Below are 26,646 nucleotides of genomic sequence, written 5' to 3' on the forward strand. Positions count from 1 at the left end.
CTGCCGACAGGGGAGAGAAAAGGTGGTGTGAACCGGAAATGGAAAGATGCTAGGAAGGCCCTCCAGGGGCTGCTGAAGGTGGGGTGGGGTTGAACTGGGATCCCCCATCCACCCTCCGCGGGAGGGCACCGTTCTAGCAGTAGAGAGCGAGGGAGGCTGGCTGGTAAACCCGGGAAGGGGTTGTGATCTTTCTAGCTGGAGTGTCTCTGATGGATTTCCCAGGATCCTCCGTGTGCAATCCTCTCCTCTGCGACCACTTGGCCACACCCCGGTACTTCCAGAGGCGTGGCCTTCCGCTAAGGCAGAAAGGAAGTCGGGCCTCGGCCTTAAACGTGAATTTCCCTTGCTGGGTAGATTGTAGCCCTTCACCCTCTCCCAGACCCAAATTGGATCTCCTGGTTTGGGAACTGCAACTACAGGGACCTGTGAAATCCCTTTTCAGCTTTCGAATTCTCAGCAGCACGGATTGTGCCTCTGCCATGGATAAGACGTGTTAGCCCGTCGGGGCTGGGAGTCATTTTCAAGAACCACACAGTAAGCCCCGCCACTCTGATTTTAAGGTAAGAACAGGTCTTGCAAGTGGTTAGATGGTATAGTGGGTGCGGTCTGTACCGCTCAGATCCAGGTTATAAGTACCTGATCCGGTTTCTTGAGTGTTGGCTGTTTGGCCACCCTAGTCTGCAGAGACTGCTCCAGCCAAAGAGTGCCCCTTACGTGGGAGGTTATTTCCCTCTCCTGGTTCCCATCCCTCATGCTCACAGCCTGTGGCCACTGGCTGGCAGATAAGGGGGTACAAAAATCAGATCCCTTGCTCCCAGGTGGAGTCAACTGGTAAAATTGGTGCTCTTGTGGGATGGTGCCAAAGCTCCTGTCGAGAGCTGTCTTACTTAGCTTTCTGCCTCTGCTCTGCTTCCTTCAATCTCTTTTTTTTCTGAGAGCAGTCTCTCAAAAAATTACTTATCCTAGAGTATCTGTCTTAGGCTTTGCTTTTAGGGAATCCGACTTAAGACAAATACTTGCTGGATAAATTAATGAAGACCCAAGATCTTTAGGGAGTAAGAATTGACAGTGCATTTGCTGAGCTTTGGCTGCTTGTACTTACATTAAGGAGGTAATTGCACGTGTGCTTAATTTGTAAATTGTAACTTACCCTTAGGAGGTAAACAAAAATCCTATAGGTTTACAATTATGATTATCTAATTGAGGCAGATAAATACAAATTTTTTGGGTGCTACGTATTTTATTATGAAGTATTGATTGCTTTAAAAAGCATGGTAGGATAGGAATTCCTGTCGTGGCTCAGTGGTTAACGAATCTGACTAGGAACCATGAGGTTGCTGGTTCAATCCCTGGCCTTGCTCAGTGGGTTAAAGGATCCGGTGTGGCCGTGAGCTGTGGTGTGGGTAGCAGACATGGCTTGGATCCAGTGTTGCTGTGGCTCTGGCATAGGCTGGCAGCTACAGCTCCGATTAGACCTCTACCCTGGGAACCTCCACATGCTTTGGATGCGGCCCTAGAAAAGACAGAAAGACCCCCCCAAAAAAGCATGGTAGGATATATACCGTTTAAAACAAAGTCTTTAGCTTTGAGGACTTATGTTTGTTCTGTCTCAGTTGGAATCTGCAGTAGTCAGTGATGGATTCAGTTGGACAATTGATTATATTCCCTGAAGTTGTCATTTTCTTGTCTACACTCCTTGAAGGACAGGGTCTAAATCATTTTGCTCATCTTTGCGCTGTTGTCTAGCACAAACTGGTGAACTGTATATGTTCAATATCTTTGGGTTTAGTTGAATCGGCCCCCATGAAAGTATTTTTCTTGGTAATAAGTTTAGAAGATTTAATGTTATTGTGGGAGTTCTTGTTAACTTTGGGGGATAAATTTATCTGTAAGAATCATATCTATGCTTTAAAAAAATGTTGAATACAGTAATTTAAATATTTGCTGTAAAGAGCTTACTAACTTGAGTTGCTTTATCTTATCTACGGTCATTTCTGTGATTCGCAAAGGCACATACGTCCCCAACCCCAGAATTTCCAGAAAACCACCAGTCACACAATTTGAGGTGCAGATAGCTTGCTTTATTTTGTTGTCACTATCTCAAGGAGGTCAAACAATTATAACTAACAATCGAACTTAAACCTGCATGAAAAGAACTACAATCAAATTGATATTCTGGGCAGTTAGTGATAGTGTTGTTTAACGACAGCTTTCTTTTGTTGTTCTTGTTGTTCTTTATTTTTTGCTGTGGCTCATTGCTTAGTTGCCCTGGTTTCTCTGGTGTAATTTAAATTTGGAGCTACCACACGAAGGCGTTGGCTGCACCCCAGGACCTCCAAGAGTTGGCACTGCTCTGGCATAGGAATACATGAATAGCTTGGTTAAACGAGGGGATGGCCAGGCGATGTTACTTTTCCAAGCTACTCAGGCACTCTCTATGGTCAGAGGCAGTGTGAAATGAGCGAACAAAGTGCTGGCCGTTGCACTTTGCTCTGGTAGTATTTGTCATAATAATTTTGAGTGTGACATCATCAGAGAAAATGTAAGACGTTAAAGTGCTGCTTACAGGAGGGTAAATGCAAACATCACCAATGCCTTACATTTCTGATTCAATAAGTATGGGTACACATGTCAGGTGATGTGCACGGCATTTCGTTTCGGTGGATAGGACATCTTCAATGGGGAATTTCTCGACCCACTGAGGCATACTTAGACATCAACATTATGTTGAGGCACAAAGATTGATTAAGTGTTGAGCAGGGTATTCGTTCCTCAAGAAACTTTCTCCTACCAACAGTTAGTTGCAATAGTTACATTGTAAAATGTCATAAAATAAATGGTACAAAACTTTATAACCGTTAATTCGGCTATATACAGTATGTACATGTCACTAGAAAATGTATAATCTTCTTAGGTCAACAATTATGAAAAGATTGAAATGCATATTTTTGAACTGTGACTCATTTAGATTGATACAAAACTACCTTTTTTTTTTTTTTTTGAAGTATTTACAGATCAGAAAGATTAGTCCATGTGAATCATTCGGGAAAGGTTAAGAATGAGTCTGAGTATGAGAGCACAGGCCCTCTTAAATGGATCGAATGTTTATATTCACAGTAGCAGAGTCAGATCCGAATTCATTCCCTAAGCTCAGGGTATAAAGTCCCCCATCTTGTTTCTGTACGTCCATGATGATCAGCGTCGTCAGGTCATCTGTGTTTTCAATATGGAATCTCCCTTGTTGTTCTTGATTTTGAATTCTCCTTCCGCCGCGAGACCATGTTATTTCCGGGGTAGGCTCACCGGTAAAAGCACAGGCGACAGTTAAAACTTTGCCCTCGTCAATGCTGATGTCAGAGGGAAGAGCTTCAATTTTAGGTGGAATTCCTTGATGGAACAACAACAACAAAGTTTTAGGATCACTGAAAAAAGTTTGCTTTCTACTGAATTGTATGTACTAAAGACTCTACCATGCTACTAGACTTATCTACCTCTACCAGTAATTTGATTGCTCACCTCTTATGCCTGCTTTAAGCATTCTACTAGTTGAACTTTCCAGTTGTGTCATACTAGATTTTCCCATAAAACTGCTGGAACTCATTTCTACAAAGGACTCTTTCATGGAGGACATGCTTTGGGCAGACATGCTCGCAAATTTCATTTCAGTCATGCTGCTAGCACTGCTGCTGCTGAAACTGCTGAAGGAGGCCTCCTGCTTGGAGGCAGACATTTGGACTGACTGAGACGAGAAGCTTCCTTGCAAGCTCGTGTCACCACTTGTCCTCAATACTACCTCTCTGGGAGGTTCTTCAACTAGAGCTGTGGAGCATAGCAGATACACAGTGAACATCAGTGCCATCTGGTTAATAGGTGACATCTGACATGGACTTACAGAAAGAGAAAACTTAACACACACACACACAAATATAATCCAAACAATGTGCTGTGGAAGCATAAGCAAATACATACAGTTGTCAAGAGCTAGCTCAGCGTTTCCCAGAAACAAATCCTTGTATGTCTGTCATGGCATTGCATGCAGGTGCTAGAATCACTGGGAGAAAAATGATTAGTCACCTAGAAAATAATTCATATATTGTGCATCCTGAAAATACATGTAAGAGGACAGCTCCCAGCTTTGCTTTGAAAGTTAACTTATCCATGTTTCTCTGTCTAGCTGTAAAGAAACACTGGCTATTAAGAATGAATTCACCCAGGAGGCCTGTGCCTCTTACACATGGAATTTAACCAGGTTTCTGAGGATTTGCCGTGCTCAGAAGACAAAAGCCAAAAATAAAAACCACATAGAGGCCTTAAGCATGTAATGAAAATGGTAAAGGTGTACTTACGAAGGACGGTTAAGGAAGCTGTAGCTGAACACTGGCCACGGAAATTTTTGGCCTTAACTGTGTACTTGCCACTGTCGCTTACAGATGCATTTCGGATTTCAAGAGAATATACATTTCTGGAGCGACTTACACTGACATTTGAAGAAACAGAAATCTAAAAAGAAGAGAAAAAAAAATGTTTCTTTGATCTCTTCAGGAGTAGATGGGATATTTACAGGTTCCTTCAATAATATATTCATAATTAAACTTACTGGCAAGTTGTTTTTAAACCATTCGATTTCAGGGGACGGCTCACCGCTGATTTCACAAGAAAAGAGGACGTTTTGTCCTTCATTAACATTTTGAGATCTGGGCTGTGAGATGAAGGCTGGAGCATCTGAAAGTTCTTTGCTCAGGGTCAGATCGTACTGACACTTGATGATTCCTTGGCTGGTTTTGCCAATGCAGGTGAGGATCCCTTCGTCTTTGTGACTGGCCTGCTTGATGGTCAGGGTGTGGTCGCTGCCTGAGACGCCGTATCTGTACTCCTCAGAGTTAGTGAGCTCTACCCCGTTCAATACCCATTTCACATCAGTGGCACCAGCAATGTTGGCTTTTAAAGTCACTTTCTGACCATCGGTTATACTCATCTGAGTTGAAAATGCTTTAATCTCGGCCTGAGTTCTGATTTCTTCCGATGCATGTGCAGTTTTAGTGATTTCCTCATGGACAACAGATTTTTCCAGGGAGGTGGCTTCTGATTTCTTGACTTTTTCAGAAATCAGAACCGTTGCAGCTTCCTCCTCGAGGGCTAGCTTTTTTTGAGATTTCACCTCTGATGCCTTGATTTCTTCAGAAATGAGGGCTTTTTGGGAAATTTCCTCTTGGACAACTGCCTTCTTCTGGGATGTCACTTCAGAGGCCTTTTGTGTAGATACTTTCTGTATCTCAGTGTCTTTTACAACTGAAAAAGAAACCTCTGTCAGGCAAACTGAATTGGAAAGAGGCCCCACCCTTTCCTCCTGTGGATGCTGCAAGTGAATAATACACAAAGAAAAAATGTTGACTTCTGCCTGCAATGTAGGTAATACCTGGCTTGAAAAGTATTCAGGCATGACTTTTGAGATCAGTGTAATGATTATTTAAACTAAACTAAATTGAAGATGATCCCTTTGACTTAAGGGGAAAAAAAAATTCTTGAAAAGAATAGTTAAAGGATTCAGGAAATGGATGGATTTAGGAGATTTTTTTGTGTATGTCTTTTTGGGGCTGTACCCTTGGCATATGGAGGTTCCCAAGCTAGGGGTTGAATTGGAGCTACCAGTCTACACCACAGCCACAGCAACATGTAATCTGAGCCACATCTGCAACCTACACCACAGCTCACTGCAACGCCAGATCCTTAACCCACAGAGTGAGGCCAGGGATCGAATCCAAGTCCTCATGGATACTACTCGGGCTCGTTAACCACTGAGCCACAGTGGGAACTCCGATTTAGGACATTTTGAATTCATTACAACTGAAGCATGTTTCAGAAGATTGAGGTGAAAGCAAGCTAGTTTTAATTGGGCAACCTGATAATGGCTCTTTCATTAACCTTCCACTGCTTTGGAAAATTAGCAAGAGTGAAGTTTTAGGGAAGAAGTGCCATTTTGTATATTCACCAGACTTTATTTTTTAACATTCTTGGGAGCAGGAATCTTATATAATCTCTATAGTATCTTATATAACACCACATAATAAGGCACTTAGTAAGTATAACAGCATATACTAACTTCACATATGTGTTTTTGTACCTTTGTACAAATGGTATTCTGTAACTTGGTGAAAGTTTTGTTTTAATATTTTGCATGTGTGTGTGTGTGTGTGTGTGGAAGAGTGTTTAGAAATCTTTCCTTAATATTATTTTCTGAAAATTGTTGGTAAAAATAAAAGGCAACCTACCTTTTACTGTTAGTTTGCAGCTAGTGGACACAGATCCAGCTGAGTTTGTTATTGTACAAGTATAAAGTCCACTGTCAGAAGTATCAGTCTTATGAATTTCTAGGAAGAATCCTCCTTTGTCTTCAGTGAGTTTATATTTACCTCCTTGTGTTATAGCCTGTAGAAAGCAAGTGATTTGAATTTTAAAAAGTGATTTAAACTTTTTTGGGGAGATGGGAAAGAGGAAAAGGTTTGTTTTTTGGAAGATAAAATTAAAGGTCATTTAAGAACTGGTTACCTTTCCATCCTTTGTCCAGAGCACAGTCGGCCAGGGTTCTCCAGAAGCTTTAACTGTAAATTTAGCAACATTGTCTGAAGAAACAGTTGTATCCTGTAGCCCAGTAACAATTACTGGTTTTGTGGAAATTGGTTCAGGAGCTTTTGGTTCAGTTTTCTTGGTTTCTGTTGGTTCAGCAGTTTTCTGAGCTATTTTCTTGGTTTCTATTGATTCAGTGGTTCTCTCAGCTGCTTTCTTGGTTTCTGATATGCTTGACACCTGCTCATGGATACTCTTAAAGGCTTGTCCCACAAATTGGAAGTTAGTTTTGGAAGTTCCACCTTCACCAGAAATCTCACAAACATATTCTCCACAATCGGATTCAGAGAGGTTATGGATTTTGAGCTCAAAGGTACCATCTGCTGAGTAATGAAACTGGAAGTGTCCATTTTCCTTCAGTTTCTTGCCATCTTTATACCAAGTGACCTCTTTTGCACATAATACACTACTTTCCACCACACAGGTCAGCTTTGCTATGTCTTTAGAAGCTTCCGCTTTCAGGGACTGGATTATTTTGGGTGGGGCAGCAACTGGCAGCTGCTGAACTCTCTCTGTTGGTGTGGGTTTTGTCTCTGTGGGTGCTACGGCTTTGGGGTGAGAAGTCACCAGTTCTGGAGATTTCACTCGTTTTGGAGACTTAACCCCTTCTGGGGATTTTACTCGAGGCTCTGGGGATTTGACTCTTGGTGGTGATGTCACGGTCTTTTCAGGAACCCTGGCCTTTTGAATGGTCAGAGTAAACTGTGCCTCTTGCTTCCCTTCGCTGTTTTCTATCACCACGCTGTAGGTGCCCTCATCAGAAGCCTGGACTGAAGAGATCTCGAAGGTCGACTTGTACTTTGTGGTGGTCACTTGGTGGCGGGCGGAAGTGGTTATGACTTGTCCTCCGCGCAGCCAGGTCACCGTTGGTACCGGCTCGCCATCGGTATCACAAGAAAACCTTGCAGGCTCACCTTCATAGACTGTTATGGACCTTGGTTTTGTGAGAAGTCTTGCTGCCAGAGTCGTCTTGATTTTTCTGTGTGTGGATTTTTCTTCCAGCGACTTTTCTTCGATGGCAGCACTTTTCATTTCTGCAGATGCATAGTGTTCGTAGGATGAGAGACTTTCCCTTGTCTCTGTCATCTGTGATTTCACTTCCCTGACTGCAGAGGAAGCTTCCATCTCAGATGTTTTCTTAAATGAGGAAACAGCATATGCCTCCGTCCTGGTCAGCTCGGGGAAGACGGATCGCGGCACATCTTCGTCTCTGCGCCGGGAGGCGTAGGTGGTGTAATCCCCACCTGTGACGTCCAAGGTTGCGTAGTCAGAAGCCTCGCCTTTGTAGTTGGTGCACACAGCACGGTAAGTTCCGCTGTCATCAATATGGCAGTCTAGAATTTCCAGGGTCAGGACCCCGCTGGTGTTGGTGTAGTGGATCTTACTGCTCTCTTGGAGTTCTACGCCATTGTGGTACCATTTAACCTCCGCGGTTGGCTTCGACTGAACGTTTAAGATGAAACGTGTGCTTTGGCCACAAGGCACCCTGTGGGAGCGCATCCTCAGTGTGATTCGAGGGGCGTGGTCTAGCGTAAAAGGCTGCTGGCTTAAGACCTCATACTTCCTTTCTGAGGTCTTCTGAGTCTTTAAAGCTGCTTTCATGGACTCGTACCTGGAGAAGATATCAAATCTCGCGGACCTCTCAAACCTTGACAGTGATCGCTCACTAGACACGGGGCTGGGGGAACGTGGGCGTGTCCTCTCGGGCGTCGGAGACCTTCTTTCTGCGTCCTCTTCATCTTCCTCAGCTGGCTGTGTCCGCGGCCGGATCAGCTCGGACACTGGCCTCATTAACTCGATGTACGTGGGGGACAGGGAGCGCCTGCGTCTCAGGAGCCGCGACACCGAGGAGGATGTCTCTCTCTGAGCGTGTTTGGCGATCTCATATTCTTCCTCGATTTCTGTTATTTCAGTTATTTCTCTCTGTCGTCTTGATTTCTTTCTGGATTTCTCTTCCTTCGACATGTGGTCCAGCTCGCTTTTGTACTCCGAGAGGCGCTGTGTGGTGGTAACCGGCCGCAGCAGCTCATGGTCCTCCCTCTCTGCCATGATCCTCTGCCGCTGTCTGGGCTGCCGGTACGAGGCCAGGGCGTGCCGCTCCCGCAGCTCCGCGTAGCTGGTGCTGGTCTCTTCCCTCGTGGGGATGTGATACGTTGAGTATCTGAAGTCTTTTCTCGCTTCCTCCACCTTGACGTGAGCTGATGGGGAGGAGTAGCGCAGACTCGAAAGCTCAAAACGTGGAGGGCTTCGGCTGGGGGGAGAGGCGGAAAATCCCAATTCCAGCTCTTCTTCAAGACGCAGCCTCTCCTCCTCCGTTCTCTTCATTGCCAGGTAGTCGTCAATGGGCAGGAGTAATTCTTCATCTGAGATGTCACCGAGAGAGCGTCTCCTGGGTCTGTAATAAAAGTAGTAATCGGGCGAAGGTGTACGCCGGCGGGCTGGTCTCACCATTTCAAGGTCATCTTGGGACAGTTTGGGGATCCGCCATCTCGGTCTGTATTGATCCGTGATGCGTGGAAGAGGCATCACATAGAACTGTTCCCATCTTGAAAGGCGGATGCGCTTGGGTCTTTTCTGTACGACTCTGTCAATCTTCCCAGGCATTTCAAATTGATCCCGTATCTTTTTGTACCATTTCATGTCAGACATAGGCACGAACTGCTTAATGTGTTGGTCTTCTTCTATGGTGGTCTGTTTGAACTTGCGTGGCTCTGGTACTTCGTAGGGCATGCGGAATTTTCTCTCCTCCTTCTTCTCTTCTGTCTCAAGTCGGTATTCCCCTTTCACGGTCTTGGTGCTTATAGCGGGTTTGTAAAGGATGGCAGCTTCCCTCAGTGCCTCCTGGGCAACGTGTGTCAGTGACACAGTCTCAGTTCCAGAAAGAATTTCAGCCATTCTGAGTGTCTTGTCAATTTGCCTCTGTACGTGTCGTTCTCGCTCCTCCTTAGTCTTGAATTCCTGTTTGACATACCTCAGGCGTTCCACTTGTAGGTGGGCCTGGCAGCTGGTGGATCCAGCTGTGTTTGTAGCTGTGACCCTGTAATAACCTGTGTCTTCAGGCAGAGTATCCCTGATGTGCAAGGCATAATAATCCAAGCCTTCATGGATGATTTCAATGTTAGGCCCAAGGGACAGAGGCTGACCATCTTTCTCCCATTTTAATGTTGGCGGGGGGATGCCAGACACTCTGATCTCGAAGCAGACACTTTGGCCTTCCTGGCATTCTGCATTTGCCAGTAGCCGTTTGAACATCGGTCTCAAGGTTGTATCTGTTGGAGGTGGGTGTGGAGTGACAGTCAGCTTAGCTTTGCAGCTGTCCTCACCGTATTTGTTCCTTGCCACCACAGTGTATTCGGCATCATCCTCCATAGTTACACTGTGGATTGTTAATTGGTAAAGACCCTTGTCTGACTCGAATGTGTACTTCCTATCATCATCACCTGGTTTGATTTTCTGACCTGATTTATACCATGTTACACGAGGCTCTGGGTGGACGGTTATAGTTACTCCAAACCGGACATTTTCACCCACATAAGCTGTCTTGTTATAGAGAGGCAGGGTGAATTCTGGTGGCCTTTCCAGGAGTCTCATGGTATCTGTTCTGCGCTTAATTTTCCTCATGGTTCTACGGCAGTAGTAGTCATAAACTTCTCTCACGCCTTTAACAAATAGCTCTGCGTAAGAACTGTCTTCACCGTAATCATTAACTACCTTGCATCTGTAGGTACCATCATCGAATTTCGTAATGTCTTTGACATACATGGTAGCCACTCCATCATCATAGGTGATTTCATATTTTTCACTGTTCTCCAGCTGTCTGACACCAAAGTACCAAGTCACTTGGGTAGACTGATCATAGTTTTCAATTTTGCATACGTATTTGACATAGCCTCCTTCTTCACTGACTGCATGCATTATCTGCCCAGAAACTGGGCCGATTTCAATGGAAGCCACTTTAACTTTAGCAACACTCACTCCCTTCTGAGATCGAATTGCACCACCACAGGAAATCCGGGCTGCAGACACAACCATGTTGAGATCTTTCTTGATCAGGGTGTGGTAGTAACGTCGGTGTTTCAATGTTCTGATAACTTTAGTACTGACACTTTCTATCTTCTGCTTCAGCCATGGGTGCCGGAGGGCCTCAGATGCTGTCATGCGAGATTTTCTTTCTTTCACTAATAGCCGGTCAACAAAGTCCATGGCTTCGAGGCTAATCTCTTTGAATGCTTCTTCATCAAAGGTATATTCAGCATTCATGATGTTCTCAATTATCTGTTGGTTAGTTTCATCCAGGAACGGATTCATGCCACTCAACAGCACATACACCAGTGTTCCGAGTGACCACATGTCCGTGGCTGTGCTGACAACATCGTGCTGGTGGACTTCAGGTGCATAGTACTCAGGGGCAGTGAACAGAAGCCTAAAGTTGTCCCCTGGCTTCAGCTGACGGGCTTGACCAAATTCTATGATTTTAATCGTGGAGCTCCTTCTTGTTTGGTAAATGATGTTTTCTGGTCTAATGTCAAAGTGCCCAATATTATGACTATGTAAGAACTCAAGTGCTTCGCACACCTGGCGAACATAACTTACAATTTCTCTCTCGTTAAGTTCAAAAGCACTTGTGTTAATGCGTTCAAATATGTCAAGTCCTGATATGAACTCAAAGATCATAACTAATTCTTCCATGCTTTCAAATGATTCATGGAGGTATAAGATGTTTCGGTGCCTAGCAATGTTTAGAATGGAAATTTCTTTCTTCACCAAAACCTGATCAGCCCCTTTCACTTTAACAAATTTGGCCATGTATGTCTTCTTCGAGGATGTTTCAACACAACGGTGGACAATTCCAAACTGACCACGCCCAAGATCTTCAGCAATCATATACTTCTCATAGAGTTCCTTGGTTGAAGAGTGAGAAGCTTTGGTCATGGAAACTTCCCTGGTCTCATCCACCTCTTCATCATAGTTCATAGCTCTAGTCTTATCTTCCTTGGTTATGGTTGGTTCTGAAGGCTCAGAAGGCTTGCTCAGGCCAAATTTATTTTCCGCTATTATACGGAACTGGTAACTGGTTTTTCCAAATAAGTTGATTACGGTATAACGTGTTTCTCGGGCCTGTCCTACACGGATCCATCTTTCTGCAGTAGTTGCACATTTTTCAACAATGTAGTTGGTGATTTTGCTGCCACCATCAGAAGCTGGCGCAGTCCATGTCAAGTTGACAGAATCTCTTGAGACGTCGCTAACTTTGACACCTCTGGGTGGGTCGGGGACATCAGCCACGTCCAGTTCAACTGTCTTCTGATCAATTCCAAATCTGTTTTTAGCACAGACCACATAGAAACCAGCATCTTTCCTCTCTACTCCGTTGGGGAAAACAAGGGACGTGAAAGATCTTGTGACAATAACTTGGTAGTGGCCGTTGTTGTCGATAAGATCTTGTCCTTTCTGCCAAGTGATCACTGGATCTGGTTTGCCACTGAAAGGGATCTTGATGCTGATCACTTCACCTCGGAGAGCGTGGACTGCCCCCATGCCTTCAAGAGTTTTAGGCAAGTGGATCTTGGCTGGAACTGTAGCAGAATAGAAGAAGGAAGAATGTAATTTAGAAATACCCAGCACTGTTTAAGAGCACTACCTCCCCCCAATTACTAACATGTAATCTAGCACCAAATTGATGTTTACTGATTTGTTTTTACCTTCCACTTCCAAGGAGGCAGTGCCAGACACAGATCCTCCTTGGTTGGTAGCTCTGACTTGGTAAACTGTGGCATCATCATCTGTGACACTTGCAATGATGAGCTGGTGGTAGCCACCCTTAAACTCTTGAATTCTGTACTTTAATCCGTCTGCAATGATTTCTTTGCCTTGTCGGTACCATTTCACAATAGGTTTTGGATGACCAGTCACTTTGCAGACCAAAGTAGCATTGCTCTGATATCTGACATTTAGATTTCTCAGTTCCTCTTTAAAGTGTGGTGCCTGAATTGGAACATCAGATTTGGGAGTGATAGGTTCTGATATTTCACTCCATTCGCTTTCCCCACCTAGGTTTTCACATTTCACACGGAACTCATATTCAAGACCTTCAATAAGGTTTTGCACCGAAAAGACGGTTTCTCGAATTTCATCTGTTGTCACAGAAATCCATTTGTTCTGTTTCTTCTCACGCTTCTCAAGGTAGTAATTTCTAATCTTTGCTCCTCCATCACTGGCAGGTGGCTTCCAGGCCACAACACAAGAATCTTTTGTGACAGCAGTAATAGTTGGTTTGCCAGGAGCACCTGGCTTTTCTGTTCGAAACAAACAAATAGCATTTGATTCATGGGATGAAACAAACAGCTTTATGAAAAGCTCATTTTTTAAAAAAAGTAAAATGTTATGAACCCACAGTTCTATTAAGAATGACTATTCCAGAAAAATGAAATTGGTTGCTTGATGGTAAGAAACTTATCAACGTACAAAGTTCCTTTTTAAAGAAGGGGGTAGGGTAAATATTTGCTCTTTTAGATAAGCAAAAATTCGGTTTAAGTGAGATAATAGGCACTTGTACTTTAGCTGAATCTTTGCCATTTCCTTGCAGAACTGATTTCTGTTAAAGTTTTATGTACAGATGGAATTTTGCCCTATGAAGATTGTAGAGGTTGTACTCACCAAATGGACTCTTAATGATCACAACCGAGGGGACTTCCAGAGGATCACTGATGCCGAAAGTGTTCTGAGCTGAAACTCGGAAGTAGTAGCCAGCGTTTTCTGTAAGGTTCACAATTCTACAGGTTGTCACCGAGATGGCTGAAGACACCAATTGCCATTCAGCCCCTTCCTTGGCCTCACATTTCTCCACCACATAATTGGTGATCCAGGAGCCACCATCATCTGCAGGTGGCTTCCAGCTGATCACCGCTGAGTTCTTCAATAGAGCTTCAATCACAATTGGTCCTGTAGGTTTGTCTGGTTTATCTGTTGGGGGAAAATACAGTTGTAGTGTTGTCGATAATATGTCTCCCAAGATTTTTTTTTCTTTAAATTAAAAAAGAAAAACCACCAAAAATGAAAATATAATACCTTGTATTTCCACGTCAAGGATGGCATCCACTGTTCCCAGCACATTGCTGAGCTGAACTTTGTACTTCCCAGCGTGAGTCTTACGTTGGACATTCTTCATGACCAGATGAGTATAGTGCTCAGTGTTTTCAATAGTAATGTTTTCTGAGTTTTGCAAAAGTTTTTGGCCATAGAACCAAGTGATGGCAGGTACTGGACGACCAATGTACATAACATGAAGTCGAAGTGTTGAACCCACAGCACCGTAATACTTCTCTTTCAGTGGGTAACCGGGATGGAACTGTGGAGTTGCTTGCAGGAGAAGTTTGCTGCTGGTTTCTACTTCTCCGACCTCATTGATAGCTACGCAGGTATAAACACCTTCATCTTCTTGTTCCTCTGTCATTACCGTCAGGGTATGTGTGCGTCCATCTGAGGACATTTTGTACTTCCGGCTTTGAATGAGCTCCTTACCAAAGCGGTACCATTTAATGTCAGGTAGAGGCCTCCCAACAATCTGGCATGAAAGTTGGGCAGCTTCGCCCAGTTTGGTGATAACATCCTTCATTTCTTTGCGTACTCCTGGGGCCTCTCCAGCTAAAGGGTGTGAAAGATAACATTAAGGCATTATTATTACTACTGGATCTCTAGTCCTCTCTCCTTGTTTATCAGGAATGAATCGATCTATTGACTGATACTTTATTAGACACCATGATTTCATCTGGGGAAAAAGGGATTCAGTGAACACATCATCATATTATTATGTAGTGTGATTTTTATGATTGGGAAGCATTAACAATGTGCAGGGTTTTGGGAAACATGAGTTCTCCGTAACTCTGTAAGTATCATTGCCCTTATGTAGGTTCACTGAAGCGGGGTACATCTGTTGACCCTTCAAGTCGTATTAGGAGTATTTAAAAACCCTTGGAAGAAACTGCTTTAGGAATGAGCTCAGTTCACTGCTGAGGTTAGCTCATTCTTCCTCTAGACTCAGTAGATGTTAGCTTGCAAACCATAAGCAGAAATCAAACAGCTACTTACATGTTAGTTTCGTCTTTACAGACATAGCAGTTCTTCGAGGTCTGCTTAGCCCTGTCTCATTCTCAGCGAAAACCCTGAATTCATACTCAGTAGCTTCCAGCAACCCTCCTATTGTGAACTGCCTGTCCTTGATGCGGTCTTTATTGCTCTTCTTCCAGGCACTGTCTCCAGATTGTCTGTATTCAACCCAGTATCCAAGGATTTCTTTGCCACCATCACACTCAGGCTTCTCCCACTGTAGAGTGACGCTGTCTTTGGATATTGAAAGAATCTCAAGTTCTCCAGGCTGGCTTGGTTTATCTGAAATATTTGAAAATAGTTGAAAAGGCAATCAGCTTTACTGCCGAAATAAAAGAAAAAGACCAAGGATGGCTTGCCTCTCTGATTCCAATCCCTTAGGAAAAGCTCTCCTTACCGAATGGATCTTTGCAAACAACAGGTTCAGAAGCAGGGCTGGTCTCGCTTAGGCCGACGTCATTCTGTGCGATGATGCGGAATTGATACTCAGCATCTGGAACGAGCCCGGTGACAGTGTACATTGTGGTGGTGATCTGAGTCTTGTTGTGTCTGACCCACTTGTCAGTGGACGTCTCCTTGCGTTCAATGTAGTAGCCCGTAACCCGGGAACCACCATCGTCTTTGGGTCGGGACCAGGACAGGCTGACAGAACTCTTGGTCACATCGAGTACTTCTGGAGGGTTGCTTGGAGGCTCTGGAGGGTCTGGGAATATAAGTGGGAAATACACAAGTGTTAGAGTGCAGTCCCAAATCCTGTAAGCTGGTGGCTTTCATTTCGAAACAAAAGGGTACTAAAGATTTTTACAGTGTTGTGGTTGGAAGGGCACTTACTCAGTGGTGTTTTTGGTATGACTGGTTCCTCAGATTTCAAGGGTTTGCTTATTCCAAACTGGTTTTCTGCTGAAACACGGAAATGGTATTCCACGTTTTCTTTGAGGCCTTTTACCACCAAAGATGTACCTCGGACTCTGGAATCAATGGTGTACCAGGCGGCTTTGGGCACCTCTCGCCTCTCGAGGATGTAGCCTAAGATATCGGCGCCTCCGTCATCGGCAGGGGCTCTCCAGCTGACTCTTACAGAGCGAGCTTGGATGTCATCATATTCAAGCGGTCCTTCTGGAGTGTTGGGACTTCCTATCACCCTGACCTTGATGTAGACAGCCTTCTTGCCACATTTGTTTTCCAGAACCAGGTCGTAAGTGCCAGAATCATCCCTGTCTGCTTCTTTGATTACGAGCTCTGTGTGCGTTTCAGAGGTTGCAATCATGGCACGCTTACTGATATCTTGGCCTTCCTTGGTCCATTTACATATTGGGAATGGTTTTCCTTTGATTGGTATGGTAAGTCTGATGACTCCACCTTGTCTTACCAAGATACCTTCCTGGTAGCGTTCATCAAGTTCATAGTCAGGATATTCTGGGAAAAAAGGTAGGGTTACATTTAGTATTTGTGGGGGCCAGAGGGCAGGTGTAGGAAGTAAGTCTTAAGGCAATTCAAGCAGAAGGTGAATGATCATAGGTCTTACCAAGCATTTCAGTGACTTTGACTGTTCCTGGTACCTCAGCGGGCTCCCCAGGTCCACCAGCGTTACAGGCGAGGACACGGAATCTGTACTCAGCGCCCTGAGGTAGGTGTGTGAGGGTATACTCTCGAATCTTGGTTGGGGTCGTGTTGCATTTGGTCCATTCATGTTGATCTACTTTTTGCATTTCAATCAAGTAGCCTGTGACTTTAGATCCTCCTTCATCTTGTGGAACACTCCAGGCCAAGGAGACTGATGTCCTTGTTGTATCAGTAACTCTTGGGTTCTGTGGCTTTCCTGGAGGAGCTGGGAATAAGACAACAATATAACTTGTTAAAGTTGCTGCATAAGTTGAAAATCAAACGCACCACCTAACAAGTTACGGAAACATGGACTGTAACGTCAGAATGTTTTTTAGTTTGTAAAAATTCACTTCATCAGCTCTTGCTTTTCCTTTGACTTATATGTGCTTTATTTCTGGTCACTACAGCTATCTTACATGTATCTTTAATGTGCCTCCAGAAACATTAACTTGCTTTAAAAATTTAACTGTGATACAGGGCATATGTGGAGAGTCCCATTTTAAGGAGGGAGAAGTAGACTAAAGAGAAGAATATAAAACGTTATTTGCCAAAAGCTGCCAAGGGCTGGTGTGGTGAGGGGGTTGATAATGATAAAGGACACCAGTGGACTTTTGGGCTGATGGAAATATCCTACATTTTGGTTGTGATAGTGGTTATACAACAGTACATTTTCCAAAACTTAATTCTATATTTCAGGAGGGTGCATGTTACTACATTAAATTATACCCCAATAAACTTGTATTAAATGTATTCACCAATTGGATCCATGGCCACGGTTGGTTTGGAAGGACGGCTTGGTTTTCCACTTCCTCTCACGTTAATGGCTGTGACACGGTGTTCATATTCTAAGCCTTCAATAAGGCCAGTGGAACGGTACCGCGTCATCGTCACTGGTACTTTATTTACACGGACCCAGCGATCTGCTCTCACTTCCTTGCGTTCCACGATATATCCAGTCACTTGGGAGCCACCATCATCTCCTGGTGGGTACCATGTAAGTGTCATGCCATCACGGGAGACATCGAATACCTGTAATGTTTCTGGAGGTCCAGGAATACCTGCAGCAAGACAGAGGTGAACACAACATGGAAACATGAATACACTTAAGACCCATACATTTGTATAAGTGCCTTGCACATACCATTTTCAAATGGCATATAAGGGTCTTATAACTGTTTTTCTTGTGTTTTCATTTTTGTACTTTTCTTGCTCTTCCTCATTTTTAACTTTATAAACATTTATTAAGTGCGTATTCTGTTTTTTCTCACTTTAACAGCCAGTACTCCCTTCCTCTTTCCTTCTATCTATTCCTCCCTGATTTCCCTCCTCCTCTCTGTCTTTCATTAACAGAAAAAAATCTAACCATGTTGAAAAACTCCCAGAAAAGAAGGGAGGTTTGGAAATATTAGACCCTGAGATTAATTTTATGACCTATTTTCACTTATATTTGGGCATATCACAAACAAACTCGTTTCTGTCAGCACTGAGAATCAGGGGTGGGGAGAACGGTGGAAGGGTCCTGGGACTTACTGATGCGGCTGCGGCATTCTATGACCTCAGACTGCAAGTAGGAGCCAATCCCAAAGCGGTTCGTTGCAGCCACACGGAACACATACTCATTTCCTTCAATGAGTCTGCTAAACTTAAATGTTGATCTAGTCACTGATTCAGACACTGGCAGCCATCCTGGACGATGGGCATCACGTTGTTCTACCACATAACCGCTCAGTGGGGCACCGCCATCCAGTTCAGGGGGTTCCCAGGAAATAGTAATTGAAGTAGCATCAATTTCATCAATCTTGATAGGCCCAGTTGGTGGACCAGGCTTGTCTGTGAAAGAAAAAGAAATCCCAGGAATTAATTTTCACTTCAAATCAAAACTGGGTGCCTGAACATCAGCAACTTGTGTGTGTCTTTGTCCCACATCCTTACCAAGAATGATAACTTTAATGGTCTCTGAAGTAGTTCCAGTTGCATTCTTCAGTTCCAGTGTATATTCTCCAGTATCTTTGATAGTGGTTTCACGGATGGTTAATTTAGCCACCTTAGTATGAGTTTCAACTGTGACACGCTCTGATTCTCTCAGTTTAGAACCAGCAAAGAACCAGGAAGCAGCTGGAGGTGGGCGACCAGCAATGGGTATCACCAGCTCTACTGGTCTGCCAGCTGGGACGTGGATGGTCTTTTGAGGCATGGTAGAAAGGTCAATCGTTGGCAACACTGTGAGAGAAAGTAGGCATTTATTCTTAAGTATCATTTCTAATGACAAAGTGTTATGAATTCTGAATATTTTCTTCATTTTGCTTCCATATTGTTATTTTGGTGATTCGGTACATACCTCTGAGGTCTTGTACAGTCACGGCTGTGACGATCTCTCTTGGTTCTGATACACCTTTCTCATTTTGTGCCCTGACTCTAAATAAGTACTGTTCACCTTCATTTAAGGAGACAACAGTGTGCTCTAGAACTGTGGGTTTTAAGGTGGTGACCTTCATCCATCTCTCGGTGCCAGCTTTGCAGGCCTCGAGGACATAGCCAGTGAGTCTGCTACCGCCATCGTAGAGTGGTTTTTCCCAGGCAAGGGTAACAGTGGATTTGGTGACATCGACCACTTCTAGCTTTGTGGGCATCAAAGGCACTTCTGAGACCAGAACTGCATCAGATGTTTCACAAGGTTCTCCAATGCCATAAATATTTTCTGGCAAAACTCTGAAATAGTACATGGTTCCTTCTATAAGTCCGGAAATTCTGTAGAGTGTCTTGCTGCATTTGGTAGTTACTGTTTTGAATGCTCTCATGGCAGCTTCACGCTTCTCAATAATGTAATTGTTCACAGGAGCCCCACCATCTACTGTGGGGATTTCCCAAGTAATTGTCACAGAATCTCTTGATACTTCCTTAACTTTGACTGAAGGACAGGGACCAGGAGTATCTAACAAAAGAAAATGAAAGATTCATACTTATTTGCCTGATAGATTGATCTATATACATATATATATAGAAAACAGATTTTTTTTTTTTGTAGGAAAATGCATTCCTCATAGTTCCTTCCTTAAAAGACGATCAATCATAGGTCAAGGTGTATCTTTTTAAAGTGTCTACTCACAGAATAGTCAATTTTAAGACAAATACTTACCGTATACTTTCACAAGGACTGTTGCTGATTTCTTGCCAGATTGATTTTCAGCTTCAATGGTGTACTTTCCAGCATCATAACGGTTGACTTTGTCCACGATAAGTAACGAGTAGCTCTCAGTGTTGTCAATGATGGCCCGGCTTGCAAGGTCAATGCCCTTCTTGCTCCATGTGATGATGGGAGGTGGTCTTCCAGATACAGATACCATTAGCCGCAATGAGGCCCCAGCCCTGACAGTCACAGTCTTCTTTAAATCATCTGCAAGCTCAAGATCTGGTATTTCTGGAAAGTCAATGTCAAAATGTAATTAATTCATGTACAGGTGTGATGAGAAAATAATTTGCCTAAAACCTTATATGTTATAAATACCTAGTCGTTCCACGGGCTCAATTTCGGCAGTTGACTCGCTGTATTCACTCATACCCTTCACGTTCACAGCAGCAACTCTGAAGGAATACTTCTGGCCCATTTTGAGGTCTGTCACAGTGAATTCATTATTCCTTATTGTGGCATTAGTGTGCACTCGGTACCACTGATCAGTGTCCTTCTCTTGCATTTCGAGGACATATCCTGTGATGTCAGTGCCACCATCATACATGGGCTTGGTCCATGCTAAACTAATGCTGTGTTTGGTGGTATCCACGACTCTCGGAGCAGAAGGTGGTCCAGGGGTATCTGTGGGATTTTAAAAGGGGGATTTCAGGTATTACACACATAGGGAAGCTTTGAGATTTGCATTTTTGGTTTTCAGGGGTCACTGAAGGCATTGTTGTTCTTGGTCCACACTCACTAAGATAGTTTTGTAACTAGGCTCTTCTGACATTACGGGATAGCACGTAGGCTCTATTATTACTGTTCTTATTATCTTAAGAGTTAAACTTCTTTAGATAGGTAGATGTTTCTTTCTGGCTATTTTGGCTAGCTATGCTCTGTTCTGCTAGCTAAGCTCATTGCTTATAGTACTCATTCTCAGGCCTTTTTCTTTAGTTTCTCAGCTTTCAATGGGGTTAATATCACTTGTCACCTCGGCATTTCTAATACGTACAGATATCTATTTCTTCTACTTCCCCGATTCAGTACTGGTGATTTTTTTTTTTTTTTAAGTTCTTGGGCTTACACTCTGTAGAAGGATTTGTCGCTTACTTTCAAGCTCAATTTTATTAGGTACTTATTAAAATGCTAGTAACTTTATGCTCTGCTAAGCCTCTTAAAAGAGACCTTGTCTTTCTTGTTAGTAGTTTTCATTACAGTGAAATTTTCTCCAATGTTAAGAAGATTTGTAAACCATATTCCTTTCATATTGGTAGTGGAATAATTTATTTTTTCACAGATTGAAAAATACTACAATTTTTGGCATGTAACTTCTTAACAGAAATAATAGTTGAAATGTTTTCTTCCTTAGGTTGTATTTATGATCCTTCAAATAAGCATATGCCTTTCTAGACCATTCATAAATTCTACAAATTCTTGGAAATGGTATGTTGGAAAACGATTTGTAATAGGGCTTTTGATGGGCATTAGGTTTCTGCATGATGCTTGGAACTCACATGATGGTTCTCTGCAGGAGATGAAGTTGGAAGCTTCACTGGGCTCACTGTTACCAGCAGCATTTACTGCGGTCACCCGGAACTGGTAAGCACAACCTTCCATCAGGTTAGTCACCTTCAGCCTGGTATCATACACCACATAGTCTTTGTTCACACGTGTCCAGCGCAAGCTCTTCTTCTCACGTTTGTCTACTAGGTAGTTGCTGATATCACTGCCACCGTCAGATTCAGGTTTTGTCCACTGAATGATGATATGCTCTTTGCTAGCCCCAACTTCTTCAGGTATGCCAGGTCGTGATGGAATAGCTGTTTATATTTTTATGAAAATAACAAGATGATCAGAACTGCACAAAATCAGTTGATAAGACCATCCTCCCCTCCCCCTGATCTCATCACATTTCAACTACCAAGTTGTTTAAAAGGTGTTACTACTCACTGAACGAGTTTCTGGCGACAATGGGCTCTGATTCAACAGGCACACCAGGGCCGTATTTGTTTACTGCCCGCACTCGGAATATGTATTCGTTGTTCTTGATGAGTCTGGTAACTACATAGGATAGGGTTGGGCATTCGCCTTCAACAATCACCCAGTTGAGTCTGCTAGTCTCACGTCTTTCCACGATGTAGTGAGTTATTTCTGCTCCTCCATCTTCCTGAGGAAGGCTCCAGGCTAAAGTGCACTTCTCCTCTGTTACTCTGCTGACGGTGAGCTTTCCACATGGGCCAGGGGAATCTGAAACAGGTGTAAGGATGGGCAATGATGATCTTTTTTTCTGCCTACACTGGAGAATGCTATGAAAATCAGAGATCATTTGACATGCTTACCGAGAACTTTGACCATGACAGACACAGCCTTGGTCCCACTGGCATTCTTCACTGTTAGAGTGTATTTTCCACTGTCACTTCTGTCACAGAACTTGATTACAGCAGTTGCTCGTTTGCCAGTGTACTGCAAAGAGACTTTTTCACAGAGATCTAGTTCCTTGTCCCCTTTGGTCCAGATAATTTTGGGTTCAGGTTTGCCACCAACTGCAGCATCGAGAACAAGATCTGAGCCTGCTCTGATGGTAACCAGATCACCCTGTAATCTAGCATCCAGTTCGGCTTTGGGTGGAGCTGTCATAGGCAAAATAGATGTGAATGAATATATGATAGTTTATTTTCACAGAAATTGTGATCATTTAAAAGGAGAAATTTGACTTTTTCTTTACCATATTCATCTCGGCAAGTGACGGGGCCTGTAGATTCTGAGCCTTTGCTAATTACGCCTGCTGCATTCTTGGCCAACACACGGAATTCGTAAGTGTCTCCTTCGCTGAGAGCAGTAACGGTGAAGAAGTTGTCAGATACGATGGTATAGTTGCACTTCAGCCAGCGACCATCTCCAACTTCACTGACTGGCTTACGCTCTATAATGTAGCCCACAACCTTGCTGCCTCCATCATACACAGGGGCAGACCAAATCAGTGACACTGTTGATCTTGTGACATCTGTCACCTCTGGTCTTCCTGGTGCATCTGGAAAGGATGCAAAAATAAGGTTAACAAACACAAGTCTGAATTGTGCTAATGACAATGATGATAAATAACAAAGGTACCCTTCAATTCTGATACCCACCAACTGGGTTTTGAGCCATCATAGGTCTTGAAGCTTCGCTGGCCTTGCTAACACCTGCAGCATTGAGTGCATATGTTCTGAACTGATATTCCAGTCCTTCTACCAAGCCGGTCACTTTGTAGTTGCAGTCTAAGCATGGCACTTTGTTTTCTTTCACCCAGAGAATGGTGTTACGTTCTTTCTTCTCAACCCAGTAGCCAATGATTTTACTGCCACCATCATGGTAGGGTTCTTCCCAGCGAATAGACATGGCATTGGCAGATACATAGTAGACCTCAGGTCTGGTAGGTGCACTGGGTGGGACTAAATAGAAACAAAGGTATCAAACATGAATATAATTTTATAAAATTCAGGGGAAGTATTTCATGATAGAGACTTGAAAATAGGATTTTTATTTTTCTTACCAAATGGGTGCTCAGCAATGATAGGTGCTGATTCTAGAGGCTTGCTGACGCCAAATCTGTTCTCTGAACTGACACGGAAAGAATATTCCATGTATTTTGTGAGATGAGTGACTTTAATCTGTGTGCGCTTGACACTGGAATTGACCAGCTGCCAAGCTGTTGTACCGGACTCACGCTTTTCAACTATGTAATTAGTAATATCGGTGCCTCCATCGTCTTTAGGTTCAGCCCATGACAGGACACATGATTCAGCCGAGATAGATGATACCTCAATGGGGCCTGTTACTGGACCTGGCCTTCCGATGACCACAACTGTGATGGTAAATGTTTTAACACCAGCTGTATTTTCCAGGGTCAAGAAGTACCTTCCAGAGTCACCTCTCATGCTGTCCTTGACAGTCAGGGTGGTTCTGTCTTTTGTCGTTGTGATGCTCACTCGATCTGTCTCCTTAAGTCTCATTTCTTCAAGCTTCCATGTTACTTTGGGGGCAGGGCGACCGCTGATTGGCACATCAATGGTAAACGTGCTTCCTGCTTTGCAAGTAATGAGCTGATTGGTAATTCCAGTCAGATCAGCAGTGGGCTCAATTTGAGGCTCCTTGATGATGACAGAAGAGAAGGCTTCCCTGGGTTCGCTGTAGCCGGCATCGTTCTTGGCCTTCACACGGAATTCATATTCAGTGTTCTCAACAAGGCGCTCCACCGTGTAAGTCAGCTGTTTGGTGTAACCAGCTTCCACCCAGAAGTCAGATCCCTTTTGTCTCATTTCGAGCAGGTAGCCAGTGATTCGGCTGCCTCCATCATGGTCAGGTTTAAGCCAAGCTAAGACTGCAGAGGATTTGCTTGTGTCAACAACATCAAGTCTCTTAGGTGGAGCAGGCTGTTCTGTGGCCACCATTGGTTCTGGCATTTCATAGGGTTCACCAACACCATACTCATTTTCTGCAGAGACACGGAAATAGTATGGAACGCCTTCTACCAGGTCATTGACCTTGAGGATCTGACGAATGCATTTTTCACTGACCACCTGCCAGCTACGGCGACTGGCTTCTCGCTTCTCTACCACGTAGTGATGGATTCGGGCACCACCATCAAGGAGAGGGGCATCCCACATCAATGTAACAGATCCCCGGGTCACATCCTTGAAGGTGATCGGGCCAGGCGGGCCCGGAGAGTCGAGCACCTTTACGGTGAATGTGATTGACTTACTGCCACTGTTGTTTTCCACAGTCAGAGTGTATTTCCCTGCATCATTTCTGTTGCAGTTTTCCACAGTGAGGGTGCTGAAGGAATCTGTAGTGTGGATATCAGCCCGTATGCTGAGGTTAGAGTCGGGTTTGCTCCACACAGCTGTGGGAGCTGGTCTACCCTGGTAGGCAATGAAGAGGCGAATACTGGCCCCAGCTCTGACAATGTGAGTCTGCTTGAAGTTGGCATCGATGTCTAACTCAGGAGCTGATAATCGGTCAACTGCTTTAATGGTGCCAGTCACTTCACAGCTGTCTCCTTTTCCAGCACCATTGACAGCACTAACCCGGAATTTGTATTCTTCACCTGCTTGCAGGTCGGTGACTGTGTATCTTGTTTTCACACATGCTTCTGCATTCACCTTGCGCCAGTCTCCTAAGTCAGCTTTGCACATTTCAATAATATACCCAATTATTTCCATGCCTCCATCAAACACTGGCTTAGACCATTCTAAGCTCACAGTTGTCTTTGATGTGTCTGTCACTTTGACCACAGTGGGAGCGCCTGGCGGGCTGACAGGCTCTCTGCATTTGATTAGTCTTGAGATACCACTTGCAGGCCCTACTCCCGCAGCATTCTCAGCCATGACGTGGAATTCATACTCATTGCCCTCTGTCAGACCGGTGACTTTGAATCTTGTCTCAGCGATCGGTCGTTTGCTGATCACTTTCACCCATCGTGTGCTTTTCTTTTCTCTCCTTTCAAGGATGTACTGTTCAATTTCACTGCCACCGTCTGATTCTGGCCTTGCCCAGGTCAGGGTAATGCTATTGCCTGTTACGTTACTAGGTTCTGGCGTGCCAGGGGCATCGGGAATAGCTGTCAAATGAAAATAATGGAAGAAAGAAACCAATTAGGCATGTGTGCTTGGGAGTTAATCTTATGACATAGTACCACTTAGTAAAAATGGACACTTACTGTACTGTATTTGAGCAACAATGGGGTCAGAATCCAGTGGCCTGCCAACCCCAAACTTGTTAACAGCAGAAACACGGAATTGGTATTCATTGCCAGTTATTAGTTTGGTGGCAGTGTAGCTGAGGGCTTCACAATTATCCTCAATTAGTGCCCAAGCAAGTCTGCTGGTTTCCCGTTTCTCAATGAGGTAGTGGGATACAGGAGCACAGCCATCATTGAGGGGCACGTCCCACCACAGGGTCATCTTCTCGCCAGTTACATTGGTGAATCTTATGGGCCCAACTGGTTTTCCCGGTGTATCTATGAGGAAAACGTCCTAGAGTTAGTTTCTTTTTCTTTGTCCATTAAAATGCAATCAAGCACGTCTTAAAGTCCTGTACATTATGAGATTAAGAAGCTATTTTAGGAATACCTTGTACTTTCACTGTAATTTCTGCTTTTGTGGAGCCAGATGCATTTTTGGCTTCCACTCTATATACACCACGATGGTCCCGAGTGGCATCTCTAACAAAGAGGCTGGTGGATCCAAGTACATCAGTTATCTCTATATGCATCTTCTTGTCAATTTCTGCTCCATCTTTGAACCAAGTTACTCGAGGTACTGGTCGTCCTTGCACCAAAGCTTTAATTCTAAGGCTCTCTCCAGACTTAATAACGACACCGTCAAAGTACTCAGGGCCAAACTCTACTGTTGGTGCAACTATAGAAGAAATAGAAATAAAATGCATTAGTTTTGTTTAATGAGACATAAAAGAGCATGTTTTGTATTAGTATCATATCATAAAGTGTGGAAAGGTAATGCTTATACCAAAGGCTATTTTGAAAGTAGGGTTGATAATTGAAAATTTAGACTATGGGGTTAAATATTTACGTATTATTAGGTTATCTCCTTTGTTATGTCTGTCATGTTATTAATCTTATATCTCCATTTGTAAAATGAGAAATGAAATGTTTATATATCATTTGCTTCCTAATACTGTTGCATATTCAAACAAATTCCTATAAGAGGCCAGCGGCTATACTCAAGCAAGGTGATAATTGTGCTGTTGGATCTATGTTATATTTTAGTAACTTCTGTAGAGATGGTCAGTTATTCCTGAGACCTTTTTTCTTTATTATATATTGCTGAAATTACAAAGCTAAAAACTCATTCCAACTTGTTTACTATTTGTATGCAAATGAAATAAATAATAGACATGGTTAAAAGAATTGATGCTAATTACATATTTTTTCTTCTTTTCATCTAAAAGGTAGAAAATCTAATTCATCCAACTAACAACCTCTGGTAATTTGTATGTTAAAATTTTACTGAAGTATAGTTGATTTACAGTGTTGTGTTAATTTCTGATGTACAGCAAAATGATTCAGTTATACATATACACGTATCCATTCTTTTTCAGATTTTTTTCCCCATATAGGTAATCACAGAATATTGAGTAGA

General features: G+C 43.5%; 1 protein-coding gene and 1 long non-coding RNA gene across 4 annotated transcripts in view; one reads left to right on the forward strand and one right to left on the reverse strand.

Moving 5' to 3' along the window:
• The first annotated feature begins 10 nt into the window (after nucleotides 1-10).
• On the forward strand, nucleotides 11-26,414 carry LOC146396013 (uncharacterized). Of its 3 annotated transcripts, XR_014829834.1 has the most exons (7): nucleotides 304-560; nucleotides 13,211-14,042; nucleotides 14,871-16,357; nucleotides 20,874-20,947; nucleotides 21,036-21,103; nucleotides 23,262-23,359; nucleotides 23,607-26,414. It is a non-coding gene; the product is annotated as an uncharacterized LOC146396013 (long non-coding RNA). The 3 variants fall into 3 exon arrangements; XR_014829833.1 differs by lacking the exons at nucleotides 20,874-20,947; nucleotides 21,036-21,103; nucleotides 23,262-23,359; nucleotides 23,607-26,414 and adding an exon at nucleotides 11-78 and having other exon boundaries at nucleotides 443-560; nucleotides 14,871-17,085; XR_014829832.1 differs by lacking the exons at nucleotides 20,874-20,947; nucleotides 21,036-21,103; nucleotides 23,262-23,359; nucleotides 23,607-26,414 and having other exon boundaries at nucleotides 14,871-17,085.
• The window catches only part of TTN (titin), a 274,604-nt gene continuing 250,017 nt past the window's right edge, over nucleotides 2,060-26,646 (reverse strand). The window contains exons 321-347 of the mRNA XM_084999975.1: nucleotides 25,618-25,905; nucleotides 25,206-25,505; nucleotides 23,040-25,106; nucleotides 22,636-22,938; nucleotides 22,230-22,535; nucleotides 21,844-22,134; nucleotides 21,455-21,751; nucleotides 21,019-21,324; nucleotides 19,841-20,146; nucleotides 19,472-19,753; nucleotides 18,674-19,267; nucleotides 18,268-18,555; nucleotides 17,866-18,165; nucleotides 17,091-17,393; nucleotides 16,256-16,558; nucleotides 15,562-16,146; nucleotides 15,128-15,433; nucleotides 14,713-15,012; nucleotides 13,693-14,268; nucleotides 13,282-13,587; nucleotides 12,327-12,920; nucleotides 6,547-12,200; nucleotides 6,270-6,426; nucleotides 4,598-5,289; nucleotides 4,347-4,500; nucleotides 3,517-3,819; nucleotides 2,060-3,387 (exon numbers count right to left, since the gene is read on the reverse strand). Of these exons, the coding sequence (XP_084856101.1) occupies nucleotides 3,089-3,387; nucleotides 3,517-3,819; nucleotides 4,347-4,500; nucleotides 4,598-5,289; nucleotides 6,270-6,426; nucleotides 6,547-12,200; nucleotides 12,327-12,920; nucleotides 13,282-13,587; nucleotides 13,693-14,268; nucleotides 14,713-15,012; nucleotides 15,128-15,433; nucleotides 15,562-16,146; nucleotides 16,256-16,558; nucleotides 17,091-17,393; nucleotides 17,866-18,165; nucleotides 18,268-18,555; nucleotides 18,674-19,267; nucleotides 19,472-19,753; nucleotides 19,841-20,146; nucleotides 21,019-21,324; nucleotides 21,455-21,751; nucleotides 21,844-22,134; nucleotides 22,230-22,535; nucleotides 22,636-22,938; nucleotides 23,040-25,106; nucleotides 25,206-25,505; nucleotides 25,618-25,905 (16,460 nt within the window). The 3' untranslated portion in view covers nucleotides 2,060-3,088. The remainder of the gene's footprint in view (nucleotides 3,388-3,516; nucleotides 3,820-4,346; nucleotides 4,501-4,597; nucleotides 5,290-6,269; nucleotides 6,427-6,546; nucleotides 12,201-12,326; nucleotides 12,921-13,281; nucleotides 13,588-13,692; nucleotides 14,269-14,712; nucleotides 15,013-15,127; nucleotides 15,434-15,561; nucleotides 16,147-16,255; nucleotides 16,559-17,090; nucleotides 17,394-17,865; nucleotides 18,166-18,267; nucleotides 18,556-18,673; nucleotides 19,268-19,471; nucleotides 19,754-19,840; nucleotides 20,147-21,018; nucleotides 21,325-21,454; nucleotides 21,752-21,843; nucleotides 22,135-22,229; nucleotides 22,536-22,635; nucleotides 22,939-23,039; nucleotides 25,107-25,205; nucleotides 25,506-25,617; nucleotides 25,906-26,646) is intronic.

Source organism: Sus scrofa, chromosome 15, assembly GCF_054392235.1.
Source record: "Sus scrofa isolate SSC_HxYL_T2T_F1_AM1 chromosome 15, Sscrofa_HxYL_maternal_Yorkshire_Landrace_v2.0, whole genome shotgun sequence".
Lineage (NCBI taxonomy): Eukaryota > Metazoa > Chordata > Mammalia > Artiodactyla > Suidae > Sus > Sus scrofa.